Source organism: Opisthorchis viverrini (genome assembly GCF_000715545.1).
Source record: "Opisthorchis viverrini unplaced genomic scaffold opera_v5_53, whole genome shotgun sequence".
NCBI lineage: Eukaryota > Metazoa > Platyhelminthes > Trematoda > Opisthorchiida > Opisthorchiidae > Opisthorchis > Opisthorchis viverrini.
Window position 1 is genome coordinate 293,830 of NW_008751710.1, and position 25,315 is coordinate 319,144.

Sequence of the window (25,315 nt, forward strand, 5' to 3'; positions counted from 1 at the left end):
GGAGATAGTTCTCTGATTCAGGCGCAAATTTACTGACCGGACAGTCCAATGTTCGAACCCGACCCCAGGACCTCGACTGCTCCTGTCTGCGCTTGGGCGATTTGGCACTATCTTAGCCATCTTGCTTGCCGTGTGTGTGTGTGTGTGGCATGACAGCTATGCACCGAAAAGGTGTTGCAGCCGGACGATTGTTATTTTTATTACTATATTGTTGGTAGTAGTATTTAACGCACGTTCCACCATTCACAATCAAATAATCAATGGTGGTAAATCACCAGCCGACCTGAAACCACGGCGAGTTTGTCCAGAAATTGTTCCACTTACCTTTTCCGCCTTGACCAACTCGAAACGATCTGTTTACAAACATCCTCTCATCTACAGCCGAGCACCACCTGGTTGTCCTCTTCGTGTATGAGTCGGCTCAATCAGAGTTCGAGCACTGAGCCACAGCGACCATATTTTCTGGCTGGTGACTGTGTTTCCTCGCTGAAGGACACGACCTGTGCTCCCACACTCTGTACCAATGGGGAACTATCTAACAGCGGACCTGGTAGCGGTAAAATGATCTCCCCGACTGTCTTTCCCAACGGTGGCTCATCACTCTATTCGGACCACCAACTGGCTGGTAATGTGGTGGGCATGGTTTCATCAGACAGCACAATGGTACTTGGGGATTCCACATCAGCAGCCAACTCCGGATGCGCTCCCATGCTCCGGTAAGTGTGTTTTTTTATCTGTTTTCTAATGGTGCGAACGCTTCTACAACCTCCCCCGCCAGTGGATTGCAGTTAGAAAATCTCAGGGGTCAGCTAAACTCGGTTTCCCCTTCCCTTCTTACTCGTCCATGCCAAACTTTATTTTCGGCAAACTAAACTACTTGCTGCGTGTGTGTGTGTTAACAAGGGCCGATATTTTAGAGAAACTCTTGTCTACCTGAGCCAGCTGGCTGGCAATCATCTGTTCCTGTCTGGCTGTTTTTTTTTCTCAGCTGATCTCGTACGGTCTGACTTGGTAGCCGAAATCAGAGCGTTTTTCTTCTCTCAGCCGATCCTGTCGTGCACATAACAAACACTGCCCAATCGGCCCCGCACCAGGTGCGTTGCAGTAATGTATGTCCGTGTGGTGTCTGGTCTCGTGTCTGAATCAAACACATCCGGTTTGATTGTACAACCACGAAGGTAGACTTGCTATCTGTTCCGCCTCTCTGGCAATCCTTACTCCAGCTCTTGCGTATTGATTGGTGCCAATTGAGTTTGGCCAGCCGTTGTTTCAACTCATCTTGGGTGCATCCCCTACACACGCACACACACACACACACGGATTAACATCATTCCAATTGCTTCTAGTGAATGACGAGTTGGCTTCTCGCTTAGTTCGAGTGGTCTACAGCAGAAACCGAACTTCACAGCTGGCAGGCAAACTAGTCTCTCATCTCGACGTTTTATGATGCTGATCATCCGTCAAGACATGTGCCTACAGATTATAAAACTCGCCCGGGTGTGTCTTAAAAATGGAATTTCCTGGCCATCTTCTATTGACCCCCGTCTCTCGTGTTTTTTGCGGCATATCTGGTTGGTTGTAGTAACTTGGACGTTTCAACAGACGTGTGCTGGTTCCTCGTGTCTGATGTGCGAAGGAAAGCAATATGATTGACACCTCTAAGCATTACGGGTGGTAGGTAGGATTTCACTGGACAAACTCGCCGATTCGGTCTTCACCATACTACTACTGTTGCTCATACTACTCGTCCAGCCAAAACACCCCTTCTATGTCTAGTGGACATTCCACCCAAAGTAAACACGAGGGGTTAGATACTGCCAGTTTGCCGTAGCCTAGACCGGGGCCGTCGAGATGCCGGGGTTAGTGTCGAAACCCCGGACCTTTACAGTTATCATGTTCGCCTCTTACCCGCTGGGCTATCTTGAGCTTGGTTCGGTTTTTAAATATATGTGGTTTTCCGAATTTTGATAGTTTACTATCAGCATACCGACCACAGACGAGTAAGTAAGTAAGAGGGAAAGAACGAATGTCGTCTATGATACCAACACGTGGACTGGTTTTGTTTATCCGCGTGGTCGACAACTTTACAGAAGACTACTGACTAGATTTATCAGTGACAAGCTACATCAACGGACTCGATTGGCACTGGTAACTACGTCTGTATGGTCAAAGAATAATAAGCAAACGTTGACAGCACCAAACAAGATGTGCTAGCATATTTGTTATGCACTACTCATAAGGTTGCTGGGAATTCGTCGACAGCAACCTTAAGGTTAGTGCATTACAAATATACATGTATCGCGAATATCGTAGCGGCTGAAACATGAGGCGGCCTGTTGCAGCACATTCAGTTGCCTAGAAACATCACAAACGGGTGGTTCAGCTGGGTTCCAGGTGAGTCTCTCGCAAAACCAAATTAGTTTTTTCAAATGAATGTATTTCGCTAAGATGTGCTAGCGTTCGCAGTGTGGAACGCGATTTTCAGTCAATGAAACGGCATAAATCTTCACTTACCAGGTTGGGACTTTTTCCTACAATCAGCGTATACAGCGTATGCTAACTCGGTATTCCCACACCTCTCGGTGATGTCACGTTTAATTCATGCTTCCTTTTTCTATTTTCACCTGAGTATCATTAGATTGCACGCGCAACAGTTTTCGAGAAATACGCTCATTTGCAAATCAATTTGGTTTTCACAAAAGACTCAAATGAATCTCTCGTTTATGGTATTCTACAACTGAATGTGCTGCAGTTGAGTCTCTTGTGAAAACCAAGTTGATTTGCAAATGAGTGTATTTTTCGAAAGCAGTCCGATTTGGGTTCAAGTAGAACATAAGGTTGATGGGAAGTCGGGGGCTGCGTCTACCTGATGAGCCCCAGGAAGGGCGAAACCGGTCGTGGGCTGTCGAAGAGTTTTCAGCAACCTTGTGAGTAGTTTCTTTTATGAAAATAAACTGACTCAGTATTCGAGTTTGCCATGCCATTACACTGTTTTAAGCACATGCAGGGTTTTTGAATGTTTGGCCCAACCACACTGAATGAAAACATCCCCAAAACAGTTAAATTTTCGTGAATTAAGCGTGGAATGTATCGAAGACAGCTTGTGTTGATTGCTTAGTTCAAGCAAGTCAGCAATTAGTTATCCTTCGAAGTTAATAGCATTAGTATGGTCCTTGTTTTTTCCCCGCGATTTACATCATTTCTATAACCCTATTGACTCCGTTGCATATTTTAGCAACACACTACTCATAAGGTTGCTGAAAACTATTTATTTGGATTCATTTGAGTCTCCTGTTAAGACCGAATTCGTGTGTAAATCGAATTATTTGTCACAAACACATAGTTTCCTGTTTCTCGTGTTTCATTCTACAGTCATTTCTGTCCCGGGGTACCTGCGCTTAATCGGTCCGGCTCCTGCAAGACGAATGAGGTAAATAATTCTGTCCGTATTTCCACAATGTATGATGTTTCACAATTGCCGTCACTGTAAGCAGCACCCCTGTCTTTGAAGACACAGGTACTCCATTGCTGTGGACTCCGTTTTATGTTTCGAAATATCTTGTGTGAAATGGGGAAGGGTGAAGCCTATCAAGAACATGATAGGGTGACTGCACTGCCCAACGTTCATTCAGGCTGCCTGGATGGAGACTGATATCGACCAGTAACCGTATCTCACCGCCTCTCTACTCAGGCATATAGAGAGGGTCATGCTGACCTTGTCTTGAAATCCCAACACTTACTCAAACATTTCAAGTCAGTGGACAAACTGATTACATACGGGTTTCCTGCGACACAAGCTTGGTGATACTGTTCGGGAATTTACCATACCATACACCCGAATACACACTTTCGGTTGTCCGGCTCAAATTGATGCGGTGGACCAACAAATGAGCACACGCTCGAAGGTCGGATGCATCCAGCAGTTTCCATCAGGTAGTGCCCGATAGACAGCCAACCAACGAAGTCGACACATTTTTAACACCCAGCTTCAATTTTTATTACTGATATTAACCATAATTGCCTATGCTTTTCACCTACTAACGTCTAACGAAATCGGTCCCATTGATGTGTGTCATCAGTGTGCAATATTAGTCAAGCTGCATGTTCCAACCAGGCAAGCACATGGGAATCGGCCGATCAAAATTATCGTCATATCGAACAGACCGAATACAGGAAGCTTCGAAGTCCTGTACTGAAGGTGGATCCCATCCTGTACGGCATGTCATACAGGTATTAATTGGCTAGGAATTCCCCTTTTCAGTCCTCGATGGTCCACGTAAGACTGGTGACTTGGAGATAGGTGGCGTGAACTTACTAACCGCAGGGTTCGAACCCAACCACGGGATCTCGACTGCTCCTGTCCTGGCGCTCTCTCAGCCATCATGCATCCGTCCAGTGGCACACCACACCAGCTGTGCGCATCGGAAGGGTGCTACAGCTGAACGATTACCATAGTTTTTATTACTCATGTTAGATAGTATTTGCAGTGCAGCCAGTTTCGATGGTTTGTCTGTTTACCACAACAATGCGCCTAGCTTTCACTCACAACACATGTTTCGCTCACCATGCGTTCGTTACAGACCCTAACTGAAATCGCTTCGTATCCGGACGCAAAAGCTTCCGAGTGGTGCGAAATTTTCGCGTGTGCTGTCCGCGCGCTGCAGGAAGGGGCCAACCGATCGACACAATCGAAAGAGGCCATTCTTGCTGCTGTAGACCATGGTGAACTTGCCAAAAATGGCATCAACGTAGATGCCATTCTCAACAGTATGAGTATGCTCGGTCTGAATGAAACTGTTACGACTACTGCCCAGTGGAGCCAAGAGACCAAACCATTGACGAACACCGCTCATGCGAGTAAGGACTTGTCCCAGCTACCACCTGGTGGAATGAGCTCCAATCATACAACTCAAGGCACACCTGTGTCAACGCCCCAAGTGATCAATCAGGACAACTTTGCCACATTCAATTGTACGCCTCGATCGACAGATGTTGAACAGTTTTGTAACCAACAGACCCAGTCAAACACGACGGCCCCCGGTATTTGTGGCCGCCGAAGTGTGCTGTCTGCCTGCTTTCCTTCCAGCTCAGTTAATGGCTCCGGTGCCTGGGATACATCAAGTATGTGTTTTAACCTTCGGCTTCCGCGTCTCTCACTAAGCCTTAGTTTCTCTGTTTCATCGCAATCCGCTTCATTGACGTCCAGTTCATAGCGTTGTATAGATCGTTTCTATGCTCGCTTATTCTCGGTTGATTCGCCAGTACTCCCAGTGAGCTTTCAAAACCGATGCCACCCAAGTGTGTAACGTCTGAAGACTTTTTGTTCAGCGTTGACGGTGCGTAGAATCTTCCGGAGGTAGACCAATTTGGTCAGAAGACTGCCTATCCCTCTGCACAATTCCAAAATCTCTCTATCTGTCCCGTAAATGTCTACACAATCCAGTGCGGGCCACGTGACCCAGTTTGTGCTAAATAGTTCACATTTCTGCATCTACTCACGTTCTGTGTGTCATACCTGGATTAGTTGCCTCTCTGTCTGTGTGTGTGTGTTTGCCGATTGAACTCTCTTCTCTTGAGAATGATCAGCTGATACAAAAGTGAACGTTTTTCACACTTGAGCTGACCAATCGATATTGACAGGTGGCTCAGTTACTGCCTCATGTAGACAGGCATAGTTGGAATTCTCAACACCCACGTACGCACGCAAGCAACACTGGTCTGGCTCATCGAAAAGGATGGAGTAAATTCGACAAACTGTCCTCGTTGGGATAGCAGAATTCTTCCTTCGTTCCAAGCAACTTTCTTCGGCATATATGGTTGTCGCCGAATAGGTCTGAGGTGGGCACAAGGAAACCACCGTATTTTGTCAGCTATAAATCGTGTATTATGAAACGTACGCTATTTTCGGCTGTTACAGTTTCCGTAGGCGACAACTAGCAAGCAGAACAGAAGACCTACAGTCAGGAATTGGAGGGGGACCATTCTAGTTGTTTGAAGAAAGAAGAACTACACTTTGAAGGCGATAGGTTTGATGCAGGGTCTACCCCTTAACTGCGTGGTTGAGCCATGTCTGCCGGTGTAATTAAGTTTTATCGTGTTCTCGGAATGCTGCTCTCGGAGTGCGTAATACGTAGCTCTTCATTACTCCCCTTCTCCAATATTTTGAAATCGAACTAAGTGAACGGGTTCCTTGAACAGCATTCTTAAGTACTGGGGAAAGCCTTGTTTTTTTTTACTGGGCCAGCAGTGTACAATCAGTTGTATCAGTTCTTCCATAATAGTCAGCTTGTCTGCGGGTATAAAGCTACAGTCAGTCGTAAAAACGGCCTCGAACTTGTGGTCTGACCCCTCAGACTCTTGGACACCTGTTCAGTAATAATCACCTGTGCCCCTGGTTACTAAGGTGACTGATGGTTGTATTTCTGAAATGTGATCAGCGTTCGCTGCAAATGTTTCACCACGGTCGTCAGTGGCTTGTGATCGGCCAAGCCGTCAATCGGACGCGTCACAGCCAGCTGGATTTTGGCATGGTTCTTGGTCTGTTCCACATTCGCAGAGTGGCTTTAGACGCTCTGAACCTCAGCATAGTCTCCTGGGATTGTTTTTATCGTGACACTGGAACTCGTGTCATTCCACATTGCTTTCGTCTTGCAGCGGTTTTATTCGCCATCATCATCATCGTCGGTCTGTGAAACAGACTTGACAGGAACCAGCTGACTTTGGCTCGCGAAGTGTTTCATTTTTCAAAAGTCCTTACGCACTTCATGCCGGGCCGATTATTTTTCTTTCCTTGGCTCATGTACAAAATCTGCCGTTGCCTAAGTTTGTTTGCGCCACAGTATTTAAGTTTTCCCCCGGTTTCCATGCTGATAAATACTGCGTATGGTTTCCTGCCGCAAACGTTGATTGGTCCCGTTGTGAGCACTTCAACAGGCACTTCTTAATATCGTCGTTCCCTGTCCCCAGTGAAATGCAATCTCGAATGTGAATTTTTATTCACATAGGTGCAAAAATAACACGATTTCTCTAGTTGTCGCAATGCGGCCACGTATGGAATCACCAACTTAACTGTTTCGCTTGAAGAACTGGAATCCTCCGAAGGTTTTGTACAATAGCGTTGGAAGACAGCAAGCTTCCCTGATGGTTCCGTAAGATCTTCCAGCTGAGGACGATAGTGGCGGGTTCACCGATCGCATGCACCTCCATATGTCGCTCATTCGTTTCCGAGCGAAAGTTGTTCACAGTAAAAGAATCGTCATAGTTATTTCTCCATGACTGTCAGCTAGTTTCCGCTGACCTGCCAAGCGGTACAGGTGGCAGTGCCACTATGGTGATGCTAGACGAACTTAGTTGGAGTGGACAGTCGGCTCCCGTACCTCTGATACCGTGTTGTATTACCGGAAATCGGTCAGAAAGGACTCGCTTCACTCCAGAGAAATCCCAGTTTATTAGTATAAAACCATAGGTTTTTGCTAGACTACACACACTGCATCGTTCAGCGTTCTTTTCATGCTCCGTCGAATATTCTAGTATATTCGCTCCTTGGGGTCAGTCGATCTTTGTTTACAGTCTTGACTAGAACGGAGCGTTACTGATTGGATAATCGAAACCCAAGTTCACCCTCAGTGGAAGCTCAGTTGGGTGAGCGAAGAACGAATTCCAAAATGGGGGTCACTGTTGGCCCCATAATACCGTCGGCTTGTTGAGCACTGGTCTCAGCTTTAATTCCGTGTGGCTTGGTTAACCAAGTCATGGATGAGTTGAGTTCTATGGTCCTCGTTCGGAGCTCTGCGACCACTTTCCGAGCTCGGCATGCAGCTGGTATAGCTACGGATTTGCGCGTCTGAAATATTTCGCCCGCTATCCCAGAGACGCGTCTCGAAGCGGAGGAATTTTCCAGTGTTTACAATAGAACTCGGGCTCTGAACCTCGGATACTGACCTCGTGTAGGGAATGTTGACTTCATGAACACTCGATGACCGCGCCCACCGATGTAGCTGAACATACTGACTGTCGGTCCACGGGAAACGATTGCATATCGTTGACTAGAATGGTGCTTACACTTTTGACGTAAACTGGTCGCGCCTGGTATGATCGCCAAGGTAGAATTAACAATACATTATAATCTCAGACCAGCTGGTTGTTCGGGCCGCCATCAATACATGTGAGACAAATCAGAGCGGGATTTCCAGGACATCATATGAGTAATTTGGTTGTGTTCCAGCATCAGGAATGAACCATGTTTGCAAAGTTTTCTTAATGAATCGCGTGAATCTCGCTCGCCTGACTAGACCGCTTTTGATGCATCGATCACACTGGGTTCCAGACGTGCTCGGTGCACAGGCACCACTGAATTTAGAACGAATTTTTGGGAACAACTAGACTTAATGTGACCGCTTTGTGACCCCTGTTGTCTCTTTAGTGCCAACTACCTATCCTCATTCACGCTTGATTCCGTAATTCGACCGTTTCTTTTTTCAACACTTTACTTGCTTCGTTGATATCCCGTTCTCTGCATATCCGATTTTCACAGATATTGATGTCCGACTGTCAACTGGAACAAACGGATGCACCGGTCCTGGTTGTCTGGTCGATCATAGAACAGGAGCTCCCTTTTTCGATGCGTTTAGTCAATCCCCTGTGGATCGTAATGCTTCAATGAATGCCACACCTTTCGTGCCTAGTCACCAGCAAAGCCGGGGACAACATCGAGCCACCCGACGGGCAAACGCTCCACCTCATCCGGGCAGCGTTTGTCACCCAGGTCTACTAACCCCTCAAAACTCTTCGACTGGAGCCGGTCTGTCAGAACCAACGCTGTCTTATTTGCTGCCCAAATCTAACCAAGCTACCACCGCCCCGGTTCCGCTAACCTCGCCAACCGCGTTCAACACCAGCCGCCATAACACGCCAACCCCGTTTCTTTTGGACTCCAAATCCTCTGCTCGACCGATTGTGTTCCACTTACAGGAGGTACGTAGTAGCTGTTGGACAGTATCCGCTAGATGAGCAACCAGTTGTAGCATCTTTTCTGACATTTGCACCCAGCCTCTTAGATGGCGTGAACATTTATGCCTCATAATGCGAAATCTATCGGAACCGTCAAACTCAGAGCAGGGTAAACCAGTTAATCTGGCTGGTATCGGTCAGAACTGTTGAAAAACCACTGCAAATTTGGTTCGGCTAGTCACGTGATTGACTGTCCGGTCAGCTGAGATTCAGTCTGTGAAACAATTAGAGTGTTTTCTCGTGGAGACAAATACCTGGTTTACAGAATAGCCCTGTTTTAAAAGTACATTCTATCGTTTCTACTCATGATACTACGTTCGTACTTATTGTTACACCGAGACCGATCTTGCAGTATATGAATGGGGTTCGAACCCGTGTTGTCGAATTGTGCTCTGTCGCTGTCCGTCCTATCCAGTTGGTCACCCGAAGTTCCACTCACGCATTAAAAATTGAACCGTAATTAGTATTCCACCCCCCACTGCATTCATCTAGCCCATTCTATTCGTTCAAAGGAGAGCATGTAGTGTTGAATCTAACCCGTAGAAGCCTTGTGACTTTGTCACTCAATCTTCCCGTTTCTCCTGAATTCCACAGTTCCTTCGCTACGGCAATACTGGAAATCAGAAACGCATGCAATATGACCGCTCGGCAGACTTTCCTGCGATGCGCCTGTCAACTCAGCAACAACAACAAAGTGGTGGGACCAGTGCTCGCAGTACCAACTCCTCTCCTCCGAACGCATCGGGCGCCAAAGCATCTTCGGCCGGCAACAGCAGCAGTAACAGCAGCAACAACAGTACATGTGGCAGCACAAATCCCGAGCAACAGTCCGTGAACTCGACGGAAGTCGGAGGGAAACCGGTGATTGCCAAATGGCGCCGAGCTTGCAGTTTTTATTTGCGTGGGCACTGTAAAAAAGAGGACTGTGAATTCGCTCATGACTTGACCAAAGTGACTTGCAAATTCTGGGAGATGGGCGAATGCTTCAAAGGACCCACTTGTCCGTTTTTACATGGTTACCCACCGGAACTGATGTCACAGGAACAGCAGTAGCGGTTGTTAGTAGATATCGTCTCCAAAGTTCCAGTGGGAATACAGCACGTATCATGTCTAACGTGATTTCGAGACTAGTCCACAAGATCGTCCTCCAGTCCGTGTTAACTCAGCCTTCGTTTTCGTGATCTCCTAACCTCGGGCTCTTCCTTGCTGATAGCATGATGAATCGATAACCTTTTGAACCGATTGCTCTTTGAGGTGCTCGGTTTCCTTTTGGGCTGAGCACATTTTATCGATTTTTGCTTCAAAACTTAAGCAATATTGAGTATAATATTACCCACTTATAGTGGCTATTGTGTTTTTGAACAGTTTTTACTTGAACACGCGCACAGCAGCAGTGGCAGTCATTTAAGTCTGCCCCCCCGACCTATCCCCGTCTAGGTAAGATGAAAATCCCTTATAGGCTTTTCACGACACTATACTAATATTTTTTCCTTTGCTTCCTGTTATTCTATCTCATAACTATTTTCAAGTCATTGTCGTTCTCTCAAGCAATAAATATATATACTTATAAATATATATATAAATCTTTCGGATACTTGTCTTGATATATATTTTTTTCGATTCGACCTTTCTTTAATTTCCAACCTTACACGACCATCGATCGATATGGCAGGCTGACTCTCATTGTCTTTTTTTATCTAATATATTCGGATTCTCCTTTTTTATGCTTCCGTTTTATTGAATTCCTCAACAAAAACCCACCCTCCCTACCTGGCTTCACTGGCAACGTCAGTTCCTATCATTTTTTGTCGCCTCCCAGCTAGCTGCTTTTGGGAGAGGCGGGGGTCCTACTGCTCTTTCAATCTTCTTTCCATTTTTCTCCAACCTTTGGTTTATTCCAACGATTCTTCGACAGGTACCTTTTATTTGTGTCTATCCATTCTCCGATATACTCCATCTCTTTTGCATTAATTGGCACCAACGATAGTCAATTGGTTTGGAAGAATTTTCTATGAATTTCGTACCGTATCTATTCGGAGAGCGTTTGGGGCTTTTTTATATTCGATTCGAACAACTCGTCGCCTGCTTTTTTCTACCTGACCTACTTCCTTTTGACCTCACTGTTTTATTTCGAATATGGTCTTTTTTTCTATGCGTAAGATGCTCGTCAGTCGGAATTGCTGCTGTCTCGTCTCCTTTCTCATGTGCAAGTCGCTCCCCGTGCCCGTTTCCTCACGCCAGCCCGTGCGCTCATACAGAGATTTCCTCCAGTATTTTGCCGACCTAGCCCAGCACATTGCGTGTCCAGGAGATACACACACACAATCACTTATGCTGCCAGTTTGAATCGACTTTGTGACGCTCTTTTTATCTCCACCTTTGAGCATTTACTTGTCGGCCCTTCTTATCCGTGAGGTCTTTTGCGATCACCTTGAAACAGAGTGATGATGTGTGGTTCTTTGTATTCGCTTTTCGTGTCTCGACCGGCTCCCCCCTCTGTTTGGTTCACTTGTACCCTCCGGTTTTTTTTCGGCTGCAACTCGCCTCCAATCTCGCTACTTCTCTCGGTCTGTCCGTTTTTGTCAGTTGACCTCACCGTCGGTCAATCAGTCAACCAATCAACCAACCAAATCCACTCTTTTTCGATCTGTTGCGCATACCCAGTCGTGCCCCCGTCGCCAGTTTTATTCCCTCTGTGTGAGGCTCGCACTCACATACACAACATTGATTGTCGTGATGGTAGGACCGATTGGTTGTATGCCGATCTCCTGTGTTGCTAAGCACGTGCACCGGTGGTCAGCCAACCGTTTTCTGCACGTCTCTATTTGTGGAGATGAGCTTTTGTTTTTCATGTGAATAAAAAAATCCGTTTATCGATTGTGGTCTGGTCGATTTGGAATAGTTCTGTCGGGGGGGGTTGTAGTTGGTGCGAGTGCAGCTCAACTTTGGGGAATATTGACGAGAAGACTTCGAGATGAGAGAAGGGCACTTTTAACGGGGAATAAAAGGGAACTAGCTGATTTTGCTTTCAATATGTCTGTTCGTGGAAAGGGTGACCCTGAGTTGTACTCTGAGGCCTAAAGTCATTTGTCACAGACAGTGGGTAGTAACCGTCATGGCCTTAGACCTGTAAAAGTGTCACGGGGATTCGAGTGTGAGTTATGTTGAAGGCCCCCAGTCGCCGAGACGGAGAGAGCACGCTTTGGTCATGCGGGGCATTATCGGAAAGTCGAGACGTCGCATGAAGCCTTGTCTTTTTTCCTTCAGTTCCCGATAATAGACACAGTAGTATTAAGTCTTCCTTCTTTCACATTCGACAAACGCTCAGACTGTTGGGACCCAGTTAACCCACAAGCTAGGATAAACGTTGTAGGGTCACATGACAAAAGATTTACCAGCAGTCGCTGAAGGTGTCAACCACCCGTGAACACCCCCCCTCAACCGTTTATTCATCGCTGGCTCTCTGGAATATAGCTCACCCAATGCGAGCATCGTTAGTGAACTTAAGCAAACTCTTCAACCCTGCTCACTCACCACTACCGCGGTCACCTACAGATGATTATGGATGAACTCTGAGATCAGATAGCTCTCCGGGCGACCATAGAAGGTTTGAACAGTCTTTGTGTGGCCAACCAAGTCTAGTCTTGTTACGGTTCCGTCACGCAGCGTGCAAACAATATGATAATGCGGATTGTGGCAATACTCTATCCCCAGCTAGGTTTGTTTGATCCAGACTCCTAGCACGGCGAATAGTAAGAAGACGAAAACCTCGGACACGAGCTTTAATAATCCAACAACACACGATCAACAGGCGATGCCCGGAGCTTCCGAACCCAAGTCAGTGGAAAGAATGGTATCCTGCACGTGGTCGGATTTAAATTTCCTTGGAGTATCATCAACAAGCCATTGATTTTTCATAGTTTGACCTTGGAGGTGCCAGGAGTTCGCTAGCACACATAAAAACAGCGTTTTCTGGGGAATATTGATATCCCCAACAAGTCTATGGAAATCTCTCCTATCCAGGATGATTAACCTCTCTGGAAGAGCATCCGACAGCCCTCATCACTGCTGGCATGTGTAATGCTTCGGCGAAATCAGCCATTAGACCTTCGACTATCTCTCAAAGGCTGTTTTTTTGTTTCTATGGCGGGATACTCAGGTACTCTCAGTCAACAACGAACAACCGGCATCAGGTCGACACCACGAGTGTGGGAGCTCGACAAAAGCGGCTCTGAATGTCTCGATCTGTGTAGCTACTGTGTCCTCACTCAGGCCGCCGGGACTCGTGAAAGAAGCTGCTGCGGCCATGTTCAACAAACGCGACCTTCTCTGTACGGGTTAGATTGAACGCGAGTCACTTGAGCAAGGTCATGGTAATGCACAATCCCTTAGGTGTACGGGACGATAAAACCTGTAGGCCTGGCAAGAGTTTGTGGCGCTAAACTTTCCACCAGGTTCGGTGAGACACCATCAGCTAAGCCAAACGTCGAATCCGGGCAATGCGCCTGCAAAATCCCGTCAATGAAAGTGCCTGTGTTAGACAGTCCGCATGCTCCACGACCTGACTCATCAGCAGCAGCTAAAGCCGCTTCTCGTATGGATAGAGCACCAAAGGCTTGTTGACACGAAAGAATCGTGTTCCAGTGTGTATGGTGCGGGTCGGATTAGCGACATCCACTCGTGCCGTGTCACTTTGGCTACTGTAGAAGGAGGTTACTACAGTGACCTGGTGAACTCTGACCTTGTTCGATCGACCGGACATCATGTTTAACCCCCGTTCGATTAACGAGGCTCAATTATCTATCTAGCTTACTACTGTAACTCAGCTATCCGGCCACACGCTCGGGATTGTCTGGTAGGATGTGAGGCCTGGATCTAACAAGATCAATGATCAATGCGTTATGTGGGACGAAACTTCATGGGTTTTTAGACACGGCGGTCACGCATGACGGAATGTCTGGTCAGTAGATATTTTTTTTAACATTGTGTTGCCTCTACGATAATCGCTTCCATAACCGTACAGCACAACTACGTGTGTTAAATCTTCGCTGACATCACATGTCCGTTAATCACCCAACAATCAGAATGATGAAATAGGGCCCTCGGCTCATGATTTGTATTTATTTTTCCCAGAAGTGGCGCGCATAAATTTAAAGATAAGCGCGTATCTCAAATCATCTGAACAGCTGCTCCAAATCAAGTCTCTACGATGGCGTGTGCTTGACCGCTGTACGCAACAACAGTTCACCGTCGATTGTTCCACCCAAGGGGTGTGACGTTGTCGTTGGGTCGACCCCGGAGAATACAGTCGAACATTGGTCACAGTAGTGTGTCACATCCATGCAGTATACTTCGAAACTGGAGTATCGTACCAACTAAAGCATGAGGTGGCCTGGTGCAGCAAATTCATCACAGGGGGACGCCTGACCGCTCGTCAGAACACCGGTCAACTTCGCGTTGTTTGAGGATAGCACCGTACAAAATATTCTTGATGTAGCAGCCCTAAACACCTGGATAGGTTTTCGGTAGACTCTGGGCAGGACACTGTGAATGGAGGCTTTTTTCTCCGTTTTGCTAGATTGAATTTTTGGGCCAATTCCTGTTACCTCGTTGTATTTTGACATCCAAGAAGGAAAGACGTGTCGGTTTTATACGTCAGGGGAACAGTCAAGTGAAATGATTGCCTCGCAATTGTTGTCATTTGAGTAGTACACTGTTGTTTCCAAGTTGTGAAAATCTGACAACGTTCATGAGATCGTCGTCTAAGGCACTTGTTACTCTAAATGCACTCTAAATGTGAAGTCTCACTCCATTAAAAAAATGCCATTCTTTAAAGACCTGTGAGATCGGGCTGATATGTGAGGCATTGAAAACCATGGTGTTACTCAGTCGGTGATTGAACTCAAGAGGACTGGGCCATCTTTACAAATAAGATGACTAAGTACATGGGGACACTGTATCCCAATTCGTCGATTAATGTGACCTCTCGATGTTTATACCAGATACCAGTTGACCTCATCCGAACTCATGGTTGAGATGAACTGATGCTAGGTGGGAGGTACGCAGTGACTACGGGTCAGTCAGTGAGCATTGCTGAGGAACTATGTTTGTCAGTTCTCCCCCCTCCCCTGCCAGAGGGAAAAACCTCCGGTTTAACTGGAGAAACTAGGGAACCATACCCCGTGCTAGTTCGTAAAAGTTTCTCGGAGTAGTTGCGAGACGAGATGCTCCAGACTACTAACACACTTTAACCTCCGGGAAACACGCACTCCCAGGACCGGCCATAATCAGGCACACGCCTCGAGGCTTCGTTTTGCGCAGTTCATCTATGTAGCTGAGGAAAATGTATTTGGAAGTTGTCCTTCCGACTGACAGGAGACCAAACGGAATAACATCACCGGAGAGGACGGGGAAACAGGAAAATCACCGAGCCTGTTTGTCATCGTTGGCTCAATAAGAAAATTCATCGCAAACGATACCAAACACCTACAGTGCAGGCTTCGTATTGAACTTACGACAGAGTATAGATGAGCTGCTATTCATCGAATACCATTTGTACTCCTAACGTCGAAGACGAATTGCGGAAAGCAGCTGTTCCGGCATAGGATGAAAATCATCAAGGATATCTGCTGACCAATGTCAGATTTCAACGATCATAAACTAGGATTAATATTCACCATCGTTTATTCCAGATCTCGTTATGCCGGGCATACTGTCAATTGACGTCATCAGAGACAGCAACATCAGTGTTGACAAAGATTTTCTGATTCCGTACAGACACAAGGTACAATGTTTCAAGCCTTAAAGAGGACCCGGTACTGGCTTGCACCTTGATGTGCCTACACCTCCAAGCGCTCAATCAGACAATGTGGAATGAATCTGACGACACAAATGCCACTGGTATCGAGTAACCCTCATTTATTCGAACGTGGTGCGATGCCGAAGGATGCGGACAGCACAACGCTTGTCTCAGTAGTTGGCGGGCATGGCACATGGTAGAGCTGGATGTTTTACGCGACCGAAATACTTGCTGCACAATCCGTTTTCTAATCACCTCGTAGCAACTCCATCCGATACCGGTAAAGTTTATGAGATGCCGGTGGTCAAAATCTTGAAAACACCACAGAGGACGGCGCTCTTCTTCACAGCCTAATGAGGTAACCCTAGAATGCTACTCATCAATAGGGAACAGTCGCTGAGGTTTTTTTCTCACACACCGACCTATTGCTACGCATCCCGACAACGATACATTTGCGATCTTCAGACCATCTTGGATATGTGGCCCTTCTTAAGAGCTTATAGTGAACTCATTGTTCCAAAATCTGCAGACTGCTGGAGAGCCCAGCACAGTTTTCAAGACTCAGTCGGGTCGTTCGCCTGCTTGACATGTACGGCAGTGAAGCATCAGTGCCAACACTGATGTTGCTGTTTTTGATGATGATGATGACTGCTTGACATCAAAGTGCGTATTCGGAACCAGTGTGAGTGTGGTCCAAATGGACTGGAATCATTTTACTCAACGCCTTGTTTTGAAACATACGCAGGAGCGGACACGGGTACCTGGAATGTGTCTAACAGAATTCCCACTGGCAAACGCAGCCATATTTCCTGAGGTGCGTGACGTGGTCCAATCGCATTGAAAGGTCACGTTAATATACGCACTCCAGCTAGGATCTTATGTGGCACAAACATCGTTTGAACCAGAGCTCAGCAGGTGCACTTTGTTCCATTCTAGGTTTTTTGCTGGTGAGGTGAGGTTGGACGTATACGACTTCCGTGTTGAAGGACACATCCCTACTTCGCTAAGGAGTTCCCTAGGTGCAGTTGTATTCGCCGGCTTTCTTCTTAGTTTCTGCTCGATTAAAGAACTCACGACAGGTCCCGGAAGAAAGACCTGTAGACTGGTGGGTATTTTGCACTCGTTAATTTATGCATACTCCTTTGAGAATCCATCCATAACAAATAAAACATCATGGTGTGAGCACTCTTTGAATCTGATGAAAGATCGAATGGTCACCGATCGATAGGTGAATTACTCACGCTGCCTAGGTTACGCTGGTTAGGCCAGAGGACCTTCTGCCTCGCAGAATTCCTTTCGCCTAGCCCTGTGCTGAGCGAAAATAACCGAAAGGTGGACAGTGCGAGACCTGGTAACGAAGTATGGGGGCAATAACCGGTCAACTCAGTCGGGTTGACCACTTCCGCCTCCTTGGATGGGGAGCCCGGGACTCAAATCATCAGCGGTTAAAGACAGTGGCAAAGCTGACCCAATCACGCAACCCGTGGCACTCATGCATAAAAGCTATCGGCTTCAATACTTAGCCACAAAGTTCCCGATATAAGTGAACATACCATCAACTCCAAACTCTGGCTGTAGTTCCTATGCTATCCCACTTTCCGGTGATCGGAACTGTAGCAGCTAGAACCAATGCACCCATTGCGTATGGTTCAGAGCTGATAACTTGAAACTGCAATGATCGATCAATGACCATCTGAGCAGTCATCAGTGGACTTACTGAACTACCATAATCATCATCATCATCATCATCATCATCATCATCATCATCATCATCATCATCATCATCATCATCATCATCATCATCATCATCATCATCTTTTTCTTCTTCGTCGTCATCATCACCAGCAGCAGCATCTGCGATTTGGTTCATTCTTCCGTGGTATCTAAATTTGTGTACAAATGAGTGTATGCCGCGTATATCGTACAATTTGGGTTTACCTAGAATTTTGACGGACTGTGTTCAAGGAATGTGTCTAGCTGAAACAATCGAAGATTGCCAAAATCGGTCATCGGCCAGCAAAGAGCCTTCAGAAACCTTATGTGTGGTGTTCCTTCAAGTCGGTGTACTGTTTTGGCCTTCCAACATCCACCAAAATTCATTACGTCAAGAGCACAAATACATACATAAAATCCACTCAGCTATAACGTCACAGTTCGCATCCATTCGCAGCTAGTCCACGTGACTATGATCGCTTTATTTGACCTTCTGAAAATCGGACTTTGTATTTGATAGTTTCTCTACGATTTTTCCAACTTTCGAATGCTCAATGTGGCGACGTGGTACGAATGTATTCGCTTCGGCTATTGAAACTCACTTCATGTGTGCGTGACTCTTCGGTGGCGCATGTGATCGTGGTAGCAAACATCTTGATAACCATTACCCCGTCCGTCATCGATTCGCCATACCGATGACGAAAATCGCGACTTCACATCTCATGTTCTCAGCTTCCAGGCGAACCCGCAGTTGAGAAAATCGAACTAGATATTAACTCGGATCATTTGAAGTGCGATTCCTCAGTCGCTATGTTCCCGCGAGATCGACGTAACTTCTGTTCCGTTACGCGTGTGGGGTGGCCAGCGCGGCATTTCGATCAGCTGATCGGCATCCTTATCTCCTCGGTGTTGGTAGTTGTGGCTAGCAGAACTGATGTCCACCGACCAGTGATGTGTATTGGTCCTTGAAGTCGCTGTGTACGCAACCCTGGATTGCAGCGGGTTCACACAACATCAAGCAACCATCTACAACCTTCAGCGCCATCCGTAAGGTCCAGAACTCAACTGAACCGAGTTGCTTACGCAATGCCGACCAATTTGGTCGATGGGCTGTAAGCAGCGTGGAAACATGTCTGTTGGAAGCCCACATCAATTCACAAACATGAAATTGCCGCCGCCACCGCGGTGAGTATTCATTCCCAAGTGTACCTATTCACAAACGAATATTTTGCTTTTAAGGCACTACAAGGTGAACAAATGACAAATGAAGTCACTGGCGGTTCTTTCTTCTTCGCGTAACATTTGCGCACCTGGCCAGCCCCATTGTCACTTTGGTGTTCCACGTACGTGTTTCGACAATCCAAAGCATCGCGCTCCACACGCGTAGTCACGTGGAAAGGCGCTAACCACGTCAGTCGCACCTGGCTGCACACAACCCATGACAATTGTGACCCCTTCACGTGATCTGATATTTATGTTAAAAGTACGCTTTTCTAGTTGTTTTTTTTTATTGACAGACCGCATCTCGTTAACTTAGAAAAACGTACATTTATTTTTGTCTGTTTCCCCGTCAGACGACCGTGGTGGAATGAAACCTCACCCATTTACTTCACTGCGTCACACATTATAAGAATGGCAGATTTCGGCCCCCAACAGGTAGCTTCGACCTTTCTCCTTGTTTCTGCCAACATCTTTCAAACTGTATGATTAAAACTGCTTACTGGAATTCGTTTTTGTCATGAGTGGACCACCTGAACTTGCGAAGACTCGTTTTCAAAGACTAGAAATCTAAACGCATCTCTTCGTCCTTACACCGTAATTCATGGTCAGGAAACGGAATAAGCATCTTACTGCCGCCATCTGTACAGTTAAGACAATCAAAAGTTTCTTTATCTACGTCTGAGAACCTGACTAGCCGAAAGCCTTGGGGAAGAGATGACAACTGCGCGAATAAGACAACACTGGTTTGGCCTCTCTGAAGCATAAGTTGTAATATATTCATTTTTTTCGGAGTGTTAGAGAAAGCAAATAGTGTATTTCCCCAACTACTCTCATCTTCAGACTAGTTTGGTTTCAACTGAATGTGTCTTACAAGACAGTCTCATGTTTCAGTTGGTACGATATTTAAGATGGCGCAGTACATTGTCCATGAGAGATCTCCATCTCCTTGCGTTTCGCCAGGTACCCTCGGCCCTCGAGTTTCCTTCCAGTCAACCATGTTTTCACCTTGAGCCCAAATCTGCCAGAATTTTGCCAAACGTACTCGTTTGCACATTAATTTGGTTTTTATTAAAGAATTTCGTGTAATTAGGGTTCAAACAAAACATAATGTCGGTTGAAGAGAAGCTCTAGTAACTATGACTACCTGATGGGCCCAAAGAAGGAAGAAAACGGCTGTGTGTCGTCGGAGAGCTTTCAGTGACTTTAATGGCTGGTTGGCAATCGCGTGGACATCGCATCTCAAGTCATCGCTGACTGAAGAGCTCTCTCCCGTCTCGCTTCTTCTCAAATGGGCGGAGTATGAGCCCAAAGACATCCGAAAACAGAAATGGTCCAAAGCAGGAAGCTTTTGTTGAATATCTGGAAGATAAGTGATCGTGGTACACGATTTGCATTGATACGATAATCGCCTGCGTTTCAGTCGACTGACCTACTGGAAACTGGGTCACCAACTTCAACGGAGTGTAACTGATAGAGTTAGTCCCCATCGGACATAGGGTTTCACTACCTTAATTACGCGGTGTGACTTTAGCCACAAAGTTATTTGGTTCTAACAATTGCATGCAACGTATAACACTTCAACCCTGAACTCCACATACTCACTGTCTCCCCTCCTTCGCCGGCACAATTTTTCCAGCACAGTTTGACTTCGGTGAGAAAAGCTGGCTCACCCAGCCGTTTGGCGAACTTCAATCGGACGTCAAACCCTATTGGTCAGTATTCATATACGGGCACAGTATCTGAACAAATCACATTTCATGTTGAGTAGGGTGATGCTATGAGGAAAAGTGCACTTGCTTAACGCTGTAAAACTTACCAGGTATACAGATAACAAGGCTGAGGATAAGCAACCATCATGTGGTAAGGTAGACAGCGAAGTGAGGCGAATACCTTTTAGCATAGAGGGAGTGTTGGATCACCAGGATAGACAACATAACCGTGATCTAACTCGACGGTAAAATAGGTCAAATTCGCTCGATAACTCCCCCCTGTAGGTGGAACATAGATCATGATCAGAGCACAAACGATTCACTCGAAGTTGCAGTATTTGGCCAGCCAACCCATACTGGATACCATGAACACAGACCTGAGTGACCCCAGATTGTACTGTACTTAGTCAGGTTCCGAAAGTGCACAACTTTAAGGCCAATAAACCAGAGTTGAAGGTGTGCACAAAACGTTGGAGGTTCTCTGGCCCCGAACGTGTTCGTTATTGTATTTGATTGTTTACATGCATGTGTTCCTCGACCAGACGGTTCACCAGGATTTACTTACTGGTCGTGCCGTCAGAGATGGATTTACTCTAGTCCACGTCGGAGTTAATCTCACAACATCGAAGGCATGCACATACATTTCTCTGACTATTTGTTGTTTACAAAACCATTGTAAATAGTAGGTCAATTACACCATCTAGTTATTTTTATACCTGTCGACGGAATCAGACCTGGTGGGTCAAAATCTACTCAAGTCGAATGCGATGGGGAGCGTTTGAATCAACAGATGACATCAGAACGAAAACGAACATGGTGGATTCAAGAGTGTCCTAGTCTTCGGCAACAAATTACCTACGTTAAATGTTGGACCGGCTGGAACATGCGCATGGATGAGTGAGGTGAAATCCCTGCAGTTTTTAATTCTTCCGGCTGATCCTGAGGTCCTTGGTGAGGTGACCTTGACTCAAGGTCACCATGCACGTCACATAATTTCAAAAACAGAACCCTTCTGAATGACTACCACAGCTGACTACAAATGCGGTTGTGATAGTTTGCATATTTTATAGAATACATGAGGTGAGGTACGTGAATTTTCTGTTCATAAAATGAAAGGACGCAATCTAAAGTACGAAACGATGTGATCAGGAAAAGACCGATTAAATGTGTCAGACTTGGTCACTCGTTGCAGTAATTTCTGATCGTCATAGATCGTGTGATGAGGCGTATACAGCAAACACCGGTTCGTTTTCAAGTCCTTCCAATTTCGAATAACCACCCTAGAAACTGAATTTCGTCTCATTCACCCGGAGGACAGTTGTGAATCCCGCAGTCGTTCTCGAAGGTGTTCATCACTGCTCACCGAAATGTTCAATTTTGTGACAGTCATGAGAATCGGTACCGCGTTCTTAACGTGGAGAATATACGCACGCAGCACAAGGTGTCTGTGGATGGATACATGTGAACCACAAAAAGGTATTCACCTGATCAGCTGACATCGGTGTCAATTTATTTGTACAGACCACATACCGATAACACGTGTTCGTCTTGTGCCCGAGCTGGTAAAGTAATCAGTCATAAGGCTACCCACTTTTTTAATGACGTCAAACTACTAACCTCCACAAATGTGCAAAGGAAAAAACTGTGATAACTTTGGATGAATTTTCCGTCCCTGAAGCATGGGGAGCGAAATACTCCGAAATGAGTACCAAAACATCACCAAACTCAGGTCTGATTTTCACAATACCTGAACGAAGAACATTTGGTTTCTGACTTACACACAAATCAAGACTCAACTGATTATTTCTTTGGTCGCTTCTTTGAACTGTAAGCCATCTGCAAGACACAGGGAGCAGTTCGCAGTGTAGTGACTTCAAACTAACGTTCTTGACATAATCGCCTCAGACGTAGATACATACTAATTCTATAAAATAAGCAAATGAATAACATAAAAAATGTTCTGAGAGATGTGGGCTAAAGGTAAGTGAATTTTTGTAATGTACTACTCATAAGTTTGCTGAAAATCCATCGACAGCCCACGACCGGTTTCACCCTTTTCGGGGCTCATCAGGTAGGCACAGTCCCCGGGTTTCCGTCAACTTTATGTTCTACTTGAAACCAAATTGTACGAAATCAGCGAATATACACTCATTTGCAAACTAATTTGGTTTTTCGAGAGACTCACCTGGAACCCAACTGAATCTCTCGTTTGTGATGTTCTCAGGGGACTACGCCTCTCTGATGAGCTCCAAAAAAGGTGAAACCGGTCGTGGGCTGTCGACGGATTTTCAGCAAACTTATGAGTAGTACATTACAAAGATATACATGTATCGCGATATCTCGAATATCGTAGCAGCTGAAACATGAGGCGGCCTGGTGCAGCACATTCGGTTGCCTGAGAACATCAGCTGGGTTCCAGGTGAGTCTCTCGAAAAACCAAATTAGTTTGCAAATGAGTGTATTTCGCTAATTAAGTGAATTTTGTTAACTTGGTGAGATATGCCTTCCAGGTGGGTGGACCCAGAACGCAACCTTTTCGCGCGTTGTCAATGCTCGGGTCTTAATACTGCAAAAGACAAGAGTTTACCTGAAACCGCAGCCCAGTGCACGAACATACAAAGAGGGATAACCTTGATAATCTTCCAAAGTGAGACGTTTTCAGATGCGACAGTTTAGGGGATTGAAACTTCCCTGTGTTTGCGACCTAAGATGGGCCGACTAAGACCTGTGGTCACGTGATGGAAAACACTAAAACATCACCACACTTGAACCTTTCTAGACTGGGCTTACCATCGTCACTGCGTCAACAACTGACTTGTGGGGACACGCTGCGTGCAGGCTGCAACAAAGCGATTTTGACAGGCCTGTCAAGTAACAAAGGGCGTGAACAGCTTATGACCTGAGGATGCAGGCCACAGAGTCCCTGAAGCCAGAACAAACGGATTGACAGGGACTTTTCCCCAAGGCAGGAGGGCGAAACGGCCGGATGTCCGGCCAACTTGAGCTGGCCAGTCTTCAGCACAAGCCTAACCCGCACCTGTTGCAAAACCAAGTAGAGAGGGCTTCAAAAATATGTTCAAAACATCGGTGATGGAGAGCGAGTTGACACTGTTTTGGTCGTTTCGGCAAGCGTCAATTTGCAACCACCCATACGTTTGATACATTGGTCTTCCATCCGGTCTTGCACAATAACTCATCGATCAATGACCGGAAAGTGTGCGACATTCATGCCTCATGATTCCATTGTTAGGACTGATGGCGAAGGTATTTGGAGCACTGTTCACCAGTTGGTCTGAATGACCGTGCTCGGCAGTCGGGAAGGAGTTGAGCGGCAGACTTGCTTATCGTTGGACTTGGTTTGGTTGTTAGATCAAACAACCTGACGAGGGCTTCACGAATGCAAACCCGCTCTGCTGTTCGCACAGGAGAGGGTTTGTGACCAAAATAGATAGATAGATAGATAGATAGATAGATAGATAGATAGATAGATAGATAGATAGATAGATAGATAGATAGATAGATAGATAGATAGATAGATAGATAGATAGATAGATAGATAGATAGATAGATAGATAGATAGATAGATAGATAGATAGATAGATAGATAGATAGATAGATAGATAGATAGATAGATAGATAGATAGATAGATAGATAGATAGATAGATAGATAGATAGATAGATAGATAGATAGATAGATAGATAGATAGATAGATAGATAGATAGATAGATAGATAGATAGATAGATAGATAGATAGATAGATAGATAGATAGATAGATAGATAGATAGATAGATAGATAGATAGATAGATAGATAGATAGATAGATAGATAGATAGATAGATAGATAGATAGATAGATAGATAGATAGATAGATAGATAGATAGATAGATAGATAGATAGATAGATAGATAGATAGATAGATAGATAGATAGATAGATAGATAGATAGATAGATAGATAGATAGATAGATAGATAGATAGATAGATAGATAGATAGATAGATAGATAGATAGATAGATAGATAGATAGATAGATAGATAGATAGATAGATAGATAGATAGATAGATAGATAGATAGATAGATAGATAGATAGATAGATAGATAGATAGATAGATAGATAGATAGATAGATAGATAGATAGATAGATAGATAGATAGATAGATAGATAGATAGATAGATAGATAGATATGAGAAACAACCGCAAGCCAATGGTTCATTTTTCGAACACGTGTAGTCTATTGGGACAAAGAAAATGACAAGTTGAATTCAAGCATTTGCATATTTGCGTGTCTGGTTTTGGCGCTCAAGGTCGTTTTTTGGTCTGGTCTACTCCAACCGAAGAAATGTGCCTGGGAACACGTCGTCTAATGATCAGTGTGCGATTTCTATTGTATGCAGTCATTGTAGCACACGCACACACTTCCATTATTTCATCGTATTATGTGAGCAGTGGGTAGTGGTTTGAACGTTTGTGGGAAAATAGTCAGTTTTCAATTCTAAAAGTGCAAAGTTATATGTGACCATATGCACGATATCCTTCCGGTTTCCTCATGATCTTCATCAGCAAACGGATTCATGATTAGACCATCGTTCCCCATTGACTCGAATGAGCTTTCGCCAGCCAGCCTGGACCTATGGTTCGATTGATCAATTTCCACTTGTTTCGAACAATTGAGATATCGTCTTGTCTATGAATCCAATCTATGCTTAAAAGTCAAGAAGCACTGTACAACCGATTGAGAACTACCTGTTGTATGCACCTCACAAAACTCTGAGAGTTCCGTACCTACCTCCTTCCGGCCAATTGTTGAACACCTAACTGTTCGGACAAGAGCGGTTGAGAAGCACAATGAATAGTGCTCAAT

At 45.4% G+C, this 25,315-nt stretch overlaps 2 protein-coding genes across 2 annotated transcripts in view; one reads left to right on the forward strand and one right to left on the reverse strand.

Annotated features, from left to right (window-relative positions):
* The window catches only part of T265_03657 (hypothetical protein), a gene marked incomplete at both ends in the record, with an annotated part of 28,488 nt that extends 16,602 nt beyond the window's left edge, over positions 1-11,886 (forward strand). The window contains 5 exons of the mRNA XM_009168199.1: positions 382-716; positions 3,373-3,430; positions 4,581-5,121; positions 8,534-8,973; positions 9,604-11,886. Of these exons, the coding sequence (XP_009166463.1) occupies positions 382-716; positions 3,373-3,430; positions 4,581-5,121; positions 8,534-8,973; positions 9,604-10,062 (1,833 nt within the window). The remainder of the gene's footprint in view (positions 1-381; positions 717-3,372; positions 3,431-4,580; positions 5,122-8,533; positions 8,974-9,603) is intronic.
* Positions 11,887-22,671: 10,785 nt separating this feature from the next.
* Positions 22,672-25,315, reverse strand: part of T265_03658 (hypothetical protein) — a gene marked incomplete at both ends in the record, with an annotated part of 6,691 nt that continues 4,047 nt past the window's right edge. Inside the window, one exon of the mRNA XM_009168200.1 lies at positions 22,672-22,917. Coding sequence (XP_009166464.1) covers positions 22,672-22,917 — 246 coding nt within the window. The remainder of the gene's footprint in view (positions 22,918-25,315) is intronic.